Source organism: Myotis brandtii, unplaced genomic scaffold (assembly GCF_000412655.1).
Source record: "Myotis brandtii unplaced genomic scaffold, ASM41265v1 scaffold84, whole genome shotgun sequence".
In the NCBI taxonomy this organism is placed as follows: Eukaryota; Metazoa; Chordata; class Mammalia; order Chiroptera; family Vespertilionidae; genus Myotis; species Myotis brandtii.
In genome coordinates, this window is record NW_005371410.1 from 284,463 (window position 1) to 300,046 (window position 15,584).

General features: G+C 42.2%; 1 protein-coding gene across 1 annotated transcript; it reads left to right on the top strand.

The window, feature by feature from the left end:
• Positions 1-3,458: 3,458 nt before the first annotated feature.
• CNRIP1 (cannabinoid receptor interacting protein 1) lies at positions 3,459-14,027 on the top strand. The gene is made up of 3 exons (XM_005884537.2): positions 3,459-4,644; positions 6,734-6,884; positions 13,025-14,027. The coding sequence occupies exons 1-3, from the start codon at positions 4,466-4,468 to the stop codon at positions 13,187-13,189; spliced, it is 495 nt and encodes a 164-aa protein (XP_005884599.1). The 5' UTR covers positions 3,459-4,465; the 3' UTR covers positions 13,190-14,027.
• The last annotated feature ends 1,557 nt before the right edge of the window (positions 14,028-15,584 follow it).

Here is a 15,584-nt window from a genome sequence, read left to right on the forward strand (position 1 = left end):
ATCATTAAAAATTCCTATCCAAAAATGTACTGCTAAGGGACAGAAGGAATGAAAAAGAGAGTAAAATGTGCTGGGTTTGGATTTTACGTAACAAGGGTGGGCAAAAATGGGTTTACAGTTGTGAATACACAAGAATTTACTCTTATATTATTATTTATAGTATTATTTATTTGTATTTGTATTATTTTTTATCCTTACATATGATTTATCTTTTAGGTAATAATGGCTGGTATTTAACCTACTTTTGCCCACTCCTGTATGTATACACACACACACACACACACACACACACACACACACACACACAAATGTCCCATATCATAATACTGATAACTTTTTAAAGTCTATAATATGAATTTACCATAGAGACTGGAACAGTGAACACGGAATGTTATTAGCCTAATTCCCAATTTCCAAAAGAATGGTAATAATGGTTGCCCTGCTGACAGACAGTGTTTAAGGCCATCAATTTGAGGTAATAATACCAGACACCTTAAAAAATATAGTAAGTATATTTTCAAGTGAACAGAAATAGCTACAATATATTGAGCTTATATGTGACTACTACTCGTGTGTGTTTTATGTTATCTTATTTGGTTCTATGAGCATTATATATGTTCCCATCATCATTGTACTAATGAAAACACTGGATCCTGGAGAGACTATGTAGCTTGTCTTGCTCAAGGTCACCTAGCTTGTACTCAGCAGAACTGGGATATAAATACAGGTCCATTAGACTCCATACCCAGATTTGTTGTATATTTGTATCAGTGATGAGAAATTGTCCAGTTACCTTTACATTTATTAATTTCATTTTAAGAAGTTGCATTTTATGATTCTGAATATGTTTTTAATAATGCATGTTGCCTGGCATTAGTAACACCTCATATTTGAAAACCAATTTTTTAAAACATTTTTCATTTCTTCTTTTAATTCTCACTACAGTGAGAAGGAAGCGTTTTAATTCCCATTCTACAACAATAAAAATTGAAATACAAACATTTTAAGTGCTTTGCATAAAGAAAACAATTGATACTTGAGCCAGAATTCAAACTGAAGTCATCATCACTACACAGGTAGAAGCTGGTTTGAGACTATAGGACTGCTGAATAAAAAGTGAGAAAAAAAGTAAAAATTTCCAAAAAAAACTAAAGTAATTCTCTTTCCATCCCCATTCACCAGAATAACCAGTTTGCTGTGTACCTCTAATGCTTTTTCAAATTAATAAAAATATGTACAAATTGATATAGTTTTAAATTTTTAAGTATTTTAAAATACCATCATACTATAGATATTATTTACAATTAGATTTTTCTCTTTACATTATTCCAGATAAATCATATAGATCTAACTAATTACTTTTCAAGATATGGAAGAATTTCCATATAAACATATGTACAACAAGGACAGGAATTCAATTTTGCCACAACCTGCACGGCTAGGGTTCAGGATCTGAAGAAGGGGCCGACGCACAAATGAAAATGCTATACAAAATGCATGAATTTAGAAGGCATTGGGGGCCAGGGGTGTCTCTTTCATGAAGAACACACACCGAAATTCTGACCGGTCTGCTTTTTATTCAGTTTTAGATACACATCTTGCCCTCAGTAAAGCACGGCAAACAGGCAGCAGACAGACCATCTCAAAGGTCAGTAAAGATCAGTAAAGATCAGTAAACATTTACTTTGAGGCTAGCAGGTCAGGTAATTGCTTCGAGCCACCACTGTCTCAACACAGCCCTGCTAAGTCCAAGGTCCATCGGCCTTCCGCATTCCTTGATGTACTCTTAGGACAGTATTGGGAAAGCGGTGGCTTCCTGCACAATTCAACAAATATTTATGGAGCACTACCATGTACTGGACTGGGGGTATGGTAATGAACAAAACAGACAAAAATGCCTGCCCTTGGACTTTCACAGTTTACCACAGTGTAGCCATCCTACTTTTGTCAATAACAGTTTTAGCATACGTGTTTCCCAATATAACGTATAATTTATTATTTTAAGAAGTTACATAAGTTCTATAGTATGGGCATATAAAAACTTATTCAGCCATTTATTTTTGACATTCAGTTTATTCTTTGTTTTGATTTTTATAATCAATGTTGCAATAAATACCCATATTACACATATCCAGGGTGATGGTGCCTTTATTTCTTCCGAAGGGTAGGTTTTAAAAAGTAGGATTGTTGACTCAAGGGATATAGAAGTATAATTTTAAACTTTCAATAAATTCCTCAGATTACTTCTAATAAAAGGTTATAGCAGTTATATTTTTCTACCAACGTCTAACAGTACTGATTTCGCTACATCTTGCCAACACTGAAGTTTAAGTATGTACAATGTTTGCCAACTCTGTGTTTCCTCCCAGACCTCACCCTAGGTGTGTCTTCATTTGGCTGGTCCTCCTAATTGGAATTCTTTATAATAAAACTAATTACAAATATAGCGAAAAAAATTGCCAAGCTGATAGGCCAAAATAGTTTTGATATTACTGATTTAATTTGCATTCCTCTGGCTCTTCTCCTAGGGAGGGTTGAGCATCCTTACATATGCCTACTCCTCTTTGGGTTTCAAATTAATAATGATTGCTAATATTAGGTACTGAAATGTGCATCCCTCGTTGGTTCTTTATCACAACTCTCTCAGAGAGATAACATCTGCTTTACACCTGGCCCACTTTACAGATGAGAAAACTGCTTCCAAGAAATTATGAGACCCGAGGTCACACAACAGGTGAAGTGGTAGAGTGTGGATTTTTAACAAGTCTGACTGTAGGGCTTCTGGGTTGAACAACTACACAAACTGCTTCTGCTGCCAGGAACACTTTCAATGCATTCCACCCAGTCTGACTCCCTCCCTTCAAGTGGGAACAAGCTGATTAAACTAGCAAATGCTTGAAGGTTCCCTGTACAGAAGACACTGTGATAGACATTACTTGGTGATCTAAAGAGGCAAAATCTTATTGAGAAACCAAAAAACATTATACTAGTATAAGCAACTATGGTGTGATCAGCAAATCTATCCAGTGTCAGGGAAGCAACCATACAAAATTCTGCAGCTCCACACAATTTAATACTATTCAGAATAGTGTAGGGAATATTGCAAACAGCTCCGGAATGAGAGTTAAAACTGATTTATTTTTGTAGAATAATGTAGGAAACAAATCACTTTCGAGACGACGCTACTCCTAAAGAAAAGTGGTACCAGCCCGGGTGAACAAATACTACCAAACAGACCCGTTCCGACCCACTAGTCCTCACTAACCGCTTCTCCATCACCCAGGTGTGCTCACCGGTCCTGGTACTATCCACCTGGGTGGTGCTGAAGCAGAAGCTTGCTCTCCGCTCTCTGAAACCATTCTCAATAGAGCCCTAATACCCCAGGTCTCTGCTTGCTTCCAAAATCAGGATCGGTCAACCGACTCCTGCCTTGAAGTCTCTCTAATCATACTTAATATGCAAATGTGTCCGGCCAAGGGCTCTGCCAATAATCTTTTATGGAAGATCCCTCCTGGACATAGTCCACCAACTATGCCTTCCAGACATGCCAGTTGCCTTTTACAGGGTTAATAGCTCACCCATCAAGAACTATAAATATATGTGTGTGATTCATTACCGTGTCATTCTTGAGACAAGGATATGCACAATTAAAATATACACCGCCAGGTGTACCTCCTTGAGTATTGCTTATTTTCTTTCTCTTCATCTTTCCCCTTTTCTCGCGCACATTCCGAATCCAGTGTAGCTTGCAGTCCGCATTAGCAGGAACTGCGCCTTTCCTCGGCCATTTCCCCTACGCTTTAGAAAGACTCCTATTTCCTGAAATTTAAATCACTGGCTAGCGGGTTCCTGCCCTGCTCGCTTCCAGTCTCCCTTTCGTCTCTCAGCCTCCTCCTGTCTGCCTGGGACCCCATCCGCGAGCAATGGTGTCCACATCCCTGTGCTGACCGAGGAGTCATCCACATTCGGAGGTCTCGCTTCTTGCTGTCGTGTCGCTGAACCCCTTCCTCCCAACCCTCTCCATCGACCAAACCCCGCCGCTCTAGGAGGAGCCTAAATATCCTCCTCTCCCCTAGCTGCAGGGGATTGTGGTGCGTAAACAGGATTAACTCTCTCGCCCCCAGCCACGCTGATCTACCGGGGGCCTGCAGGCTGGAGCGAGCCCACGGGTGCCCGGAGGGCGCAGCAGGGGAAGCGGGGGAATGGGCAGGCTCGGGGCCTCGCAGCTGTCCCTGCGGTGCGCTTCCTCGCCTAGTGGGGCGGGAGGCCACAGCCTCGGGAGCTGCTCCAGAGCCCGTGCGGACGGCCGCGACGGCGAGGGCTACTAGCGGCAGCCTTCCCTCCGCCTCCTCCCCCCTACTCGCGCTTCCTCTCCGCCCACCGCCCTCCAGCCGCCCGGTCACAGCCCGCGCTCTCCTCCGCCCCCCGGAGCCGCCGCGCCCGCCCTGCCGCCCTGTGCCCAGCCATGGGGGACCTGCCCGGCCTGGTGCGCCTCTCCATCGCGCTGCGCATCCAGCCCAACGATGGCCCGGTCTTCTACAAGGTGGACGGGCAGCGCTTCGGCCAGAACCGCACCATCAAGCTGCTCACCGGCTCCTCCTACAAGGTGGAGGTGAAGATTAAGCCCAGCACGCTGCAGGTCGAGTGAGTGCGGGAGCGCGCCAAGGATGCCCGGCCCCCTTGGGGTACGCGCGGAGGACCGAGGCCCCGGGACGCCTGAGCCTCCCGGGCCCCTCTTGGCTCGCGCCGCACCCAGGGGGACCCGGAGGTGGGGGGCAGAAGTCCTGGTTCCCTTGGTCCCCTCCTCTGCCTTTCCTCTATTCTGGCTTCCCTCCACCCATCGAGGGTGGGATGTTTAAAACAGCGACAGGAAGCCAGGGGTTCGGGGTTGGTTTTGTTTGTTTGTTTGTTTACCTGTACATTTCTCATCCCTTCTGTCCAGCCTCCGCGCGGACCCCCTGGCGGCCGGGGCGGTGCAGATGGGTGCAGTTCGCCGCGGAGTTCACCTTCCGCAATCGCGGTCCTCCTCTCCCGTGTCCTGGCGTCCCGCCCCGGCCTGCCCCCGAGCTGTAGGCTGAGGAATGGAGTGTAAAGGCGGCGGTGGGGTGGTTATTGTGGCTCCCGGAGGACGCCCCCCACTCCTCCATCTGCCCTTCCGTGGCTGCGGACGCCGGGCTGGGGGAGCAGCCACAGTCAGAGCGCAGCCTCCTCTGCTTGGCCTAATTTGCCGGTTTCCCGTGCCGGCTGTTTTTCTTTTTCTCCCGGGTTTTCTGTTCAGCCTGGTGATGGCGCCTGGGATTAGCAACATCCTTACAACAAAAAGATGTGTTTGTGTGTGTGTTTTTCGTTTACTCGTGGCAGGGATTATCTCTTCCCTGCAACCCCAGCTGATGCACCTAGTAGACCCCTGGCTGGGAGGTCAGTGTGGGAGGGTTCATAGATTATGGGGAAGCATCCAGGGGTGGGGTCCTTTACCTCTCAGCCTCCACCTAAGCCTGATGTGAGGTCTAGCGGGGAAGGAGGAAATAGCCAGCATTTAAATCATCTACCATATACTGAGTTGTGTGTGTGTGTGTCGGGGGGGGGGGGGGGGTGCTTTGAGTCCACCAGAGACCTTTTCAGCGTAAGTGCCCATCTGCAGTCATTAATTCACTAAACTTGTATTGGCCTTCTAGGTGGCAGGCCCTAATTCAAGGACCTAAGACCTCGTTTTTTTCTGGTGCTCCTGGTCCATCTATTTATCAGCATCTTCTCCACCTCCCCCCCCTCCCCCCATAGCTTCATGGACCCATTGTCCTCACATTTCCCAGTGTTATCTGTGCATCTCCATGAGATCCAGACGTTTTCTTTCCCCTCTTTCCAAGCAACCTCTTCTCTCAAGTTATCTGTTCTCTGCCATTTTCTTGAGGGTAGTTTTCTATTTTTTAAGCTAATCTACTAATGAATCTGTGTTAATGACAAAACTATTATTTTCTAGTTAAAATTTAATTTTATCAAGGGGATTTCAATGTCCTAACCCAGTGGTTCTTGAACTTGAGTGTAGGTCAGAATCACCTAGAGGTCTTATTAAAACACAGAGGGCTGAGCCCCACCCTAGAGTGGGGGCTTAAGAATTTGCTTTTTAATAGGCTGTCAAGTGATCTGATATTGGTAGTTCAGGACTATTTGAGGGCCATTACCCTAACAAAGGAATGGGTGGCTTAAACAACAGTGAGAATGTCTGGTGTTGTAGCTGGCTTGAGGAAGAGTACCCCAACTCATGGGATCCATGATTGGTGGAACAGAAAATCATGAGAGAACTAGTTTAATAGTTCTCAACCTTACCTACACATTAGAATCACCTAGTGAGTCTTAAAATAGATTTACCAGTGCCCAAACCAGACCAATTGAATTCTTCTCTGGGGTTTGGGAGGGAGCTGGGTATAGGTAGGTTTTTAATAGCTCCACAAAAGGGACACTAAAGAGGAGGACCACGGCTAACGTCTGACTTGGCCTTGTACCAGTATTCTAGATGAGAATACTGTCCATCCAGAGAGATTATGTAGTTGGTCTAAGATTACATGACTGATTAGTTGGAGAACTCAAGCCTCTTGAATTTTCAGAACTTTCTAGAACACCATAATGTCTTCTTTAGCCACACCCTGTAGGTTTCCTGCCTAGGGCTGTGGTCAAGACCAACAAAGGGTACCTAAACTCACTCCTACCACATGTGCTCAACTCAAGTCCATTGCAGGAACATTTCCATTGGTGGTGTGGTCGTCCCACTGGAACTGAAGTCGAAAGAGCCTGATGGGGACAGAATTGTTTATATGGGCACATATGACACAGAAGGTGTGGCCCCAACCAAGAGTGGAGAACGACAACCCATCCAAATCACCATGCCGGTAAGGCCTGCTTGGGGGTGTAGGGGGTGGTGTTTGGGCAAATAGCAACTACAGAAAAGAAAACAATCACTATCTCCCCTTAAGAAAAGGTATAAAATGAAATATTTGAACTCATGGTTTCATATTAGAATCTATTTGTTCTTAATGTCCCAATATAATTAAATAATCCATACTTCTCCAAAGGTCAGTTTCATAGTAATTTTTTATATGGGAATAATTTTAAGGCCTTTTTTACACTTTCTAATCTATTCCATTGGTCTGTTATTCTTATGCCAGTATCGCATTGTTTTTAATATGTTGCTTTTATGATATGTGTTCATGTATTTTGTAACTGGCCACCTTACTAAATTTGCATACTAAAAATTTTCAGTTAATGATCTTGTGTTTTTCAGCTAGAAAATCATAATCTACATATAAGTGCATCATTTTCTGACTTTTTTTCCCTCCACCTTATTGCATTGGCTGATGTTTTTAGAATAATTTTGCATGCCAGTGTTGGTAAAGGCTAGCCTTGTCTCCAGAGTTACACTGTTAGGTACAATGTTAGTTTCAAATATCTATTATGTTAAAGCATCCTTTTTCTAGTTCACTAAGAGGTATTTTTAAAATTGGGAGGTGTGTGAAATTCCATCTAATTTCTTTTCCTGTCTATGGAGATAACTTATCTTCTTTGATATATTAATATAATAATTACATAATATACTTTCAAATGCTACTATACCTTTATTTTCTAAAATAAGTCCTACTTTTAAACATCATGTATGATTCTTAATATATTGCTAAGTTCAATATGCTCATATTTTATATCGAGTTTTAGATTTTTATTTTATGAATTTTTTTATTTTCTTGGTTTGTCAACAAATAAATATATGACGATTTCCTATATGTTAATATGGGAGAAGAGTGGTAAACAAAATGTACATTCCTGGCTTTACAGAGTTTCTAATCTAGAGGAGCAAAACATAATTATACATGATTATCAATAATAAAGCAAATTATTATTATTATATAAAGTGTAGTGAAAAAATAATGGTGCCTGTGAAGCACACACCAGGGCTCTAATCCTAGCTTAAGGTTTTGAGGATGGCTTTCTTTTTTTAAAATATATTTTTTATTGATTTCAGATAGGAAGGGAGAGGGAGAGAGAAATAGAAGCATCAATGAGGAGAGAGAATCATCTATCGGCTGCCTCCTGCACACCTCTTACTGGGGATCAAGCCCACAACCTGGGCATGTGCCCTTGACGGGATCAAACCCAGGACCCTTCAGTCCTAGGCTTTATCCACTGAGCCAAACCAGATAGGGTGAGGATGGCTTTCTTAAAGGAAGAACTAAAGAACGAATAAGAGTTCGAGGAAGAGGGAGCATGTGAGGGAAGAAGAGGGGCTTGGAATCCAGTAGGAATTAATAGATCACACTACACTAAAAGTCACAGGTGCTTTTTATACTGAATTTACTTGGTAATGAAATAACATCGTGTTTTTATCAATATAAGTTTGTTCTGTGCTCCCAAGTCAATGGATTTCTGAATGACCTTATTAATAACTTGGTGAATTTCACATATCTCCAGTGGAGGTGGGTGGCATAGGGAATGCAGGGAAGTTCTCGGGATTCTAGACCAACCTGGTGGTAAGACCACAGAAATTGGGGGTTTTTTGTTTGTTTGTTTGTTTGTTTGGTTTTTTAAATATATTTTATTGATTTTTTACAGAGGGAAGGGAGAGGGATAGAGAGTTAGAAACATCGATGAAAGAGAAACATCGATCAGCTGTCTCCTGCACACCTCCTACTGGGGATGTGCCCCCAACCAAGGTACATGCCCTTGACCGGAATTGAACCTGGGACCCTTCAGTCCGCAGGCCAACGCTCTATCCTCTGAGCCAAACCAGCTAGGGCAAGACCACAGAAATTGTTTTTAAAAAGCTCTTCAGATTACTCATTTATTACTGGGGACAACAAATGCATCTTCTCTTCTTGGAATCTGATGGGTTCTCTTTCACATTAGTTGTGAAATTAAAATGTACCAAGGCTTGCAACTTTTAAGGACACTACAGCAAATATCCAGGTGTATAGTGGAATGTAAACTGTAGAATACAGTAGACGGGGTGGCTTAAACAACAAACATTTATTTCTCACAGATCTGGATGCTGGAAGTCTAAGATCAAGGTGCTAACAGATCTAGTGAGAGCACTCTTCCAGGTTCATAGAAGGCTGCTTTCTTGGTGCGTCCTCACATGAAGGAGGAGAGAGAGAGAGAGAGAGAGAGAGAGAGAGAGATCCTATTCATGGGAGCTCCACCCCCAGGACCTCTGAAAGGCCTCCAAATACATTTTTAATTTAGGCTTGAATATTGGATAAATTCAAACACTCAGTCCATAGCAGTGTTCAAGGATTCAACAGGTAACAATCTGTGTATGTTCTCACTGAAGGAGAAAAAAGAAACCACTGATGATCAACTTGTAGCTCTTTTCCTTATATGAACAGTTTGGTACAGTGACGATAGTTCCTAGATAGGAATTAGGACACCTAGGTTCTTGGCCTGCTCCTATCATTAGCTGGCTGCCTCGTCTAAACCAAGAGAAAGTCACTTCACCTCTCTGAATCTTAGTTCTTACCTTCATAACATGGAGATGTTAAAACCCATCACAAGACCAATGTGGAATGACATATGTGAAAGTGTTGCATAAAACAAAGAGTACTATACAAATGCACAGAATTACACCTGTGTATAAACTGCATCGCCCAGGGAGCCTGCCTGGGTAAATTTTCCTTGGAAGGCACAGATGGGTTGAGAGGGAGTAGAGAGCCTATGTAATTTCTTCTGTTCTTCAAGAAGAATGTCAGCTTTTAAATGTCCATCTGTTCTTAGCCAAAGGAGCAGAAATTCTGAGCTAGGTAGTGAGATGCCCAGAAAATAGAACTCCAGAAGAAAGAACGGGAAGGAAGGCTAATGGGAAGTTAAAACAACTAAGGCATGGTAAGCACCAGTTAAGTTTACTACAACATGCCTGTGGGTGCAACATCAGTAAAGGAGAAACAAAATTGACTATGAAGCATCTCATGTGCCATTTACTGAGCTATGACTATTGCTATCAGCAGATTTCTATTTTGCTCTCTTGTGTTACTGAGACTTCCTTAGTTTTTAAGGTTATTCAGACATAAGTTTTTTCTTACCTGTTGTTATCATCAGTTTGTTTTTTTAAAACCAAGTTTTGTGTTTATTTTTTTTAAAAAAGGCCTCAGCATTGTTTCTTCCACTTACCTAGCATGGTTTCAGGCTTCTTCTCTCAAAAGATCAGCTAGTGTTTGTAAAATATCTTTATAATTTAACTTAACTCAATTGCACTTAAAATGTGTAATGCCCTTTGCTGGTCAGTAATAAGTAATACTAAACCCTCTTCGAATGAGTTGGTGATTTACAAAACAAAATTTCATTTTATTATTGTTGCTAGTAACCTATTGTACATAAATTTTTAATATTTTCATTAGCATATATGTATCCTTCATAGAATTTATAAAATCCCTAGGATTTGAGAAATACATGTTAATTTTTCAGGGATGATAAATCCGTTTCACCATTTAAAATATTCTTTCTGATTATGAAAGTAACATATATTGCAAAAATCTGAGTAGGAAAGATAGAAAAACCACTCAATTTTTTTTTTACTTAGAATTACATTATTAATATGTTTTCATTTTCCCCCATATATCTTATTTTATGGATTTGAGCTCATACTGTATATAAACTGTTTTAATCCATCTTTTTCCTGTTGGCATTGTTCTAATCACTTTCTGATATCATTTATAACCCTATTTCATGGTTATACAGAGGGAGTAAAGTAGGTTTACAATTGTTTGTAAAATAATACAAAAATAAACTGTTTTGCATGCTCACAATTGTAAACCTACTTTTGCCCCACCTGTATAAATCCATCATATTCCACCATTTTCATAATATTTTCCTTTTATTAGATGCTTAGCTTCTGGTATTTAGAAAATGTTTGCTAAGTTGACAGGTCAATAATATCTTTGTAAAAGTATATTGCTTAAATTAATAAGTATATTTGAATATCTTCAGATATTAGACATTTTTTCTTTTTAATGACCTGTGTTCCAGTTTTATACAAATGTTCACATTTTTAGTACTCTAAACATTATGATAAACTTATGAAAAATTATAGGTGGAGTTGCTGAACCCAAGTATATTCAGAACCTTTAACTTGATACAAATTACCTTTCCAAAGGCTATATAACTCAGTTCCCATTGGCAGTATTTAGAATAGCTGTTTCCTTGTAGCGCACTAAAAAGCAATATTTCTATTTCTAATCAACTTTGCGGTATAGTTTACATATAATAAATATAACCATCTTAAGCACACTGATTAGTAAGTTTTGACAAACATATACATATACTTCTATAACCACCACCACAATCAAACATTTTCATCATCCCAAAAAGTTCCCTCTTGCACATTTTCATCAATCATCATCCCTTCCTCCCACCCCAGGCCCTGGGTAACCACAGATGTTCCCTGTCAGCTTACATTATATCCTACCACTATATATATATATATATAGATATATATATAAAACTATATATATATAGTTTTATATAAATAGAATCATACAGTATGTATTTTTTTCGGGTCTGAATTCTTTTGCTCAGCAAGTCTTTGAGGTCCAGATCCAGTCTTGTCACTGCCTGAATCAGTATGTTCCCTTTGTTGTTGAGTAAATGCCATTTTATAGATATGCCAAATATTGTCTGTCATCAGGTGAATGATCCCAGTCTGGGGCTATTATAGATAAAGCCTTTGTAGACTTGCATAGGTCTTTAAGCCATGACTCACAGAGATACTTTATTTTTCTTACCTGGGAGTAAATGTATGGATCCCAGGTAGATCCTCCATTCTTTCAAGTCAAGCAAACTGCCCAAAGGGAAGCAAGATCTTGTTTGGGGAATCAAATTAGCAGGATGAGGCCATCGTGCAGGATATACTTTTGAGAGCATCTTGGAAAGCTATCTGGGAAGCACCTGACCACCCTTCTCCTGTCGCAGCCACAAGCAGAAGGCTCCTAGCTCTCGCTGCCCTCCCCCTTTCTGTCTTCTGGCTCCTGACAAGTCTAAGAATCCTGCCAAGTCAGTCCCTGTCCCCTCCCATGACAAGGGAGGGTCAGCGGATAAAATAACGACAGGCATCACGCTGTTTAATGCCAGATCCCCTAAATAGCTCCAGGAGGTGGTAGCTGGGTCAGGCTACCCCACAGGCCACTTGAGCACCTGCCCAGTGGCCTCTGGGGTGTTCTGTGCCCTCTTCTCAGCGACATGAGAATCATGGGCTTATGGTTCCGGAGAATTCTGTGCAGTGACTTGCAGGGCCTACCTTCTAAATTAGAATGCAAACTTTCTTTAATATAAATTCTTTATTGTTTAAAGTATGACATATAGAATGCAAACTTCTTGAGAGTAAGAAGAACGCCTTATACAAGTTTTTATATGTGCAAAACACCTAGTAGGTACTCAAATATGGTTTTGGTAAGGTATAATCAAAGCCCGAGGCATGGTCATGGATCTTGACTCCTAAACACTAGGTAGTAATATTTGAAAGTTAAAGGAGGGTCTTTAACTATCAAATGCTTCCAATCGCATCGTTTTTCTTGGAATTAAAATTGATGATGGAAGGGCAGTTGTATCATCTGTTGTGCTTGTGTTATTTTGGACAGCTGTCTTTTGAAATAGAAACCAAAAAACAACCATCAGACATTATGCCCTCTTCTCTTCCCAATCCCCCTTTCTGTGGCAAATGCTAAAATTCTGAGATTCCAAGAGCAGTTCCCAGAAGTTAAATTTGGAAAACAGATACATTTTGTGAAGGTATTTTTATTAAAGACAATATGATAGCGCGTGCCACCCACACGCTGGGATAAGATTTCATAGAGGAAAAAAATGATTTACAGACAGTTTTTCAGGAAAATATCTCCCATCATAAAGGAAGATAGTTCATTAAAGGTCTAGGCTTTGCTGACCCACAGAGCCTTGGTTGCTTATCCTGGGTGATGGAAGACCTTACTCACGTTAGCTCTTGCCTATTGCTCAGGGAAGAATGGGGTTTTTATGGGGCGTGTTTCTCTTCCCTCAGTTCACTGACATTGGGACCTTCGAGACGGTGTGGCAAGTCAAGTTCTACAATTACCACAAGCGAGATCACTGCCAGTGGGGCAGCCCCTTCTCGGTCATTGAGTACGAGTGCAAGCCCAATGAGACACGCAGCCTCATGTGGGTGAACAAAGAGTCCTTCCTCTGAAGATGGCTCCTGCTGATGTTGCTGGACAATCGCTTCCGAAATCTATTCTTAGATAACCCAGCACAAGCCTTCACCAAGGCACACCACACCGTTGCTGTTTCCGGTCGGTGCCAATGACCTACTAGCCCCGATTATTTGGAAAGTGTAATTCCCCTCTGATGCAATGTCCCCGACAAAGGAACGTGATGTACCTGCCCGAGAAGATCCCTTTCTGTGTTCTGTGCCGGTTCCCTGCATCCAATTCTTCTCGGTCGTGCCCGTTGGCCGCTCGCGAGGACCTTCGTGGCATTGGCAGGCGAGTCCCGTATTTCACGGTTCCACGGAGTGACCGTGGTGTTTTGTTTCTAAGTTGAGTGCTCCCCCTTCTTTGTTAGCCTTTACCTAAAAAATAACAATGTGTGTGGGTTCTTTCCCAAGTGTAATATGGTAACGTGTAACTTGCAATGTTGTGCAACTCTCAAAGCAGGCTTTGTGAACATGTGATGCAAACAGCAGGGAATGGGACTCAAGTGGGCTCCCTATGCACAGCTCAGCTTTTTCAGGGAAGGGAGATGACCAAATAAAAGGAGAGCTATTGAACGAGTATTCATAATGTGTTTAAACAGTTTCAAGTACCTAAATTGTGCTGTGACCGAGTGGCGATGGGGAAAGGCAGGGTGTGGGCCACTGTTAAACAAGGCGACGGGGGTTACAGGGTCATCTCCTTGGCCAGCTGCCCTAGTGTTCAGACGTGCATATTGACGACATTCCCACCCTCCCCTCCACTTGAACTTTGTAAAACTGTGTATGGAACTGTAATCAACTTTTGATATTTCTTAATAAAGGTGTTGAAAAATTATACTCCGACTTACCTTCTTAATTTGGGCAATACCTATTCGTCAGGTGGACCTCAGCTCCAGGCCAGCGCCAGCCCAGGTCTCCGTCTGCACTGCCGGGGAGAGAGGTAGACCTGGACTAGAAGGAGCATACTTACTCAAAGGTCAACTCTGGCCATTCCACCGGCATGCTCCAGCCAGCCCTCACTGGGCTAATGTGGGCTCGGGCACTTGGTGGGCAATCAAAAAGTGCTTGTCCCTGTCCTTCCTCCATCCCGCCTTCCGTGGTGACCACCCCGTCATCAGCAGGCTCCATAGCTTAGCAGCTTGAGGGTGTGGGGCTGTGATAGTATGTGCCCACCAGGGTGGACACCTCCTTGCCTGCTCCCAGGGCACTACAAGTTACCTGGCACAAAGCCCACCCTCCATGAAGGTTGAGAGGATGAATCCCTAGGAAGAAAAAAAAAATCCCTTTCAAAAGTAACAGACTGCCCTGGCCGGTGTGCTCACTGGTTAGAGCATCAGCCTGCACACCTAAGGGCCTGGGGTTCAATTCCCGGTCAAGGGCATGTATCCGGGTTGCAGGTTTGATCTCCATACTGTCAGGTTGCCTCCGGGAAGCAACCAATCAGTGTGTTTTTCTCACATAAATGTTTCTTTCTCTCTTTCTCTCTCCCCATCTCTCCCTCCCTTCCACTGTCTAAAAATCAATGGAAAAAATATCCTCGGATGAGGATTAAAAAAAGAAAAGTAACGTACTACTTTGCAACAGTATTCACCTGGGAAGCACAAATCCTACTGTGTTAGAAAAAGTTAGTTGGGGGTTTGGTTTTTTGCTACCTGTAAACCCTTCGTGTAAGAATATGCAAGGTTAATAGGTGTATTAGAAAAAGTCCGTTTATTGTAGAACTGAATTTGGAGGGCTGGCACCAAAACCCTTTCCAACTTTGTCACCTGCCTGCAATGAGGCTGTGCTGCCAGCAGGGCACAGCACAGCCTTGGATTTGGGCTAGTCTTGAATGGGTTTAGGAGAGCAGTACGTTTCTCAATCTGCTTGTTTTTCGAAAATAATAGTGTCTATTACAACTGCTGATAAATATAAGCATTAGCCCATTCCTAATTACTGTGATTTTTTTATTGATTTCAGAGAGGAAGAGAGAGGGACAGAGAGACAGAAACATTGATGAGTGAGAAACGTTGGTCGGCTGCCTCCTGCACAACCCTAACTGGGGATTGAGTCCACAACCCAGGCATGTGCCCCGACCAGGAATCAAACCGGTGACCCCTTGGTGCATGGGTCGATGCTCAACTACTGAACCACACTGCCTAGCCTAATTACTGTGATTGTAAAAGCCAACACTCAATTATTTACACAGACACTGAGGTATTTAAAACAATGTATTTATTACAGACAGTGGCTTAAGTTTTCTTCCAGAATATCCAATAGAAGTGCAGTGACTAGAAGGTATGGAAATATGAAAACCACATGTTTTAATCTAATGAAGTATGTGACTAGTAAATATTTTCACTTGTGTAACAGGTTTCAAGCTAGTGATCCATCAGAGCTTCAGTATTTGTTG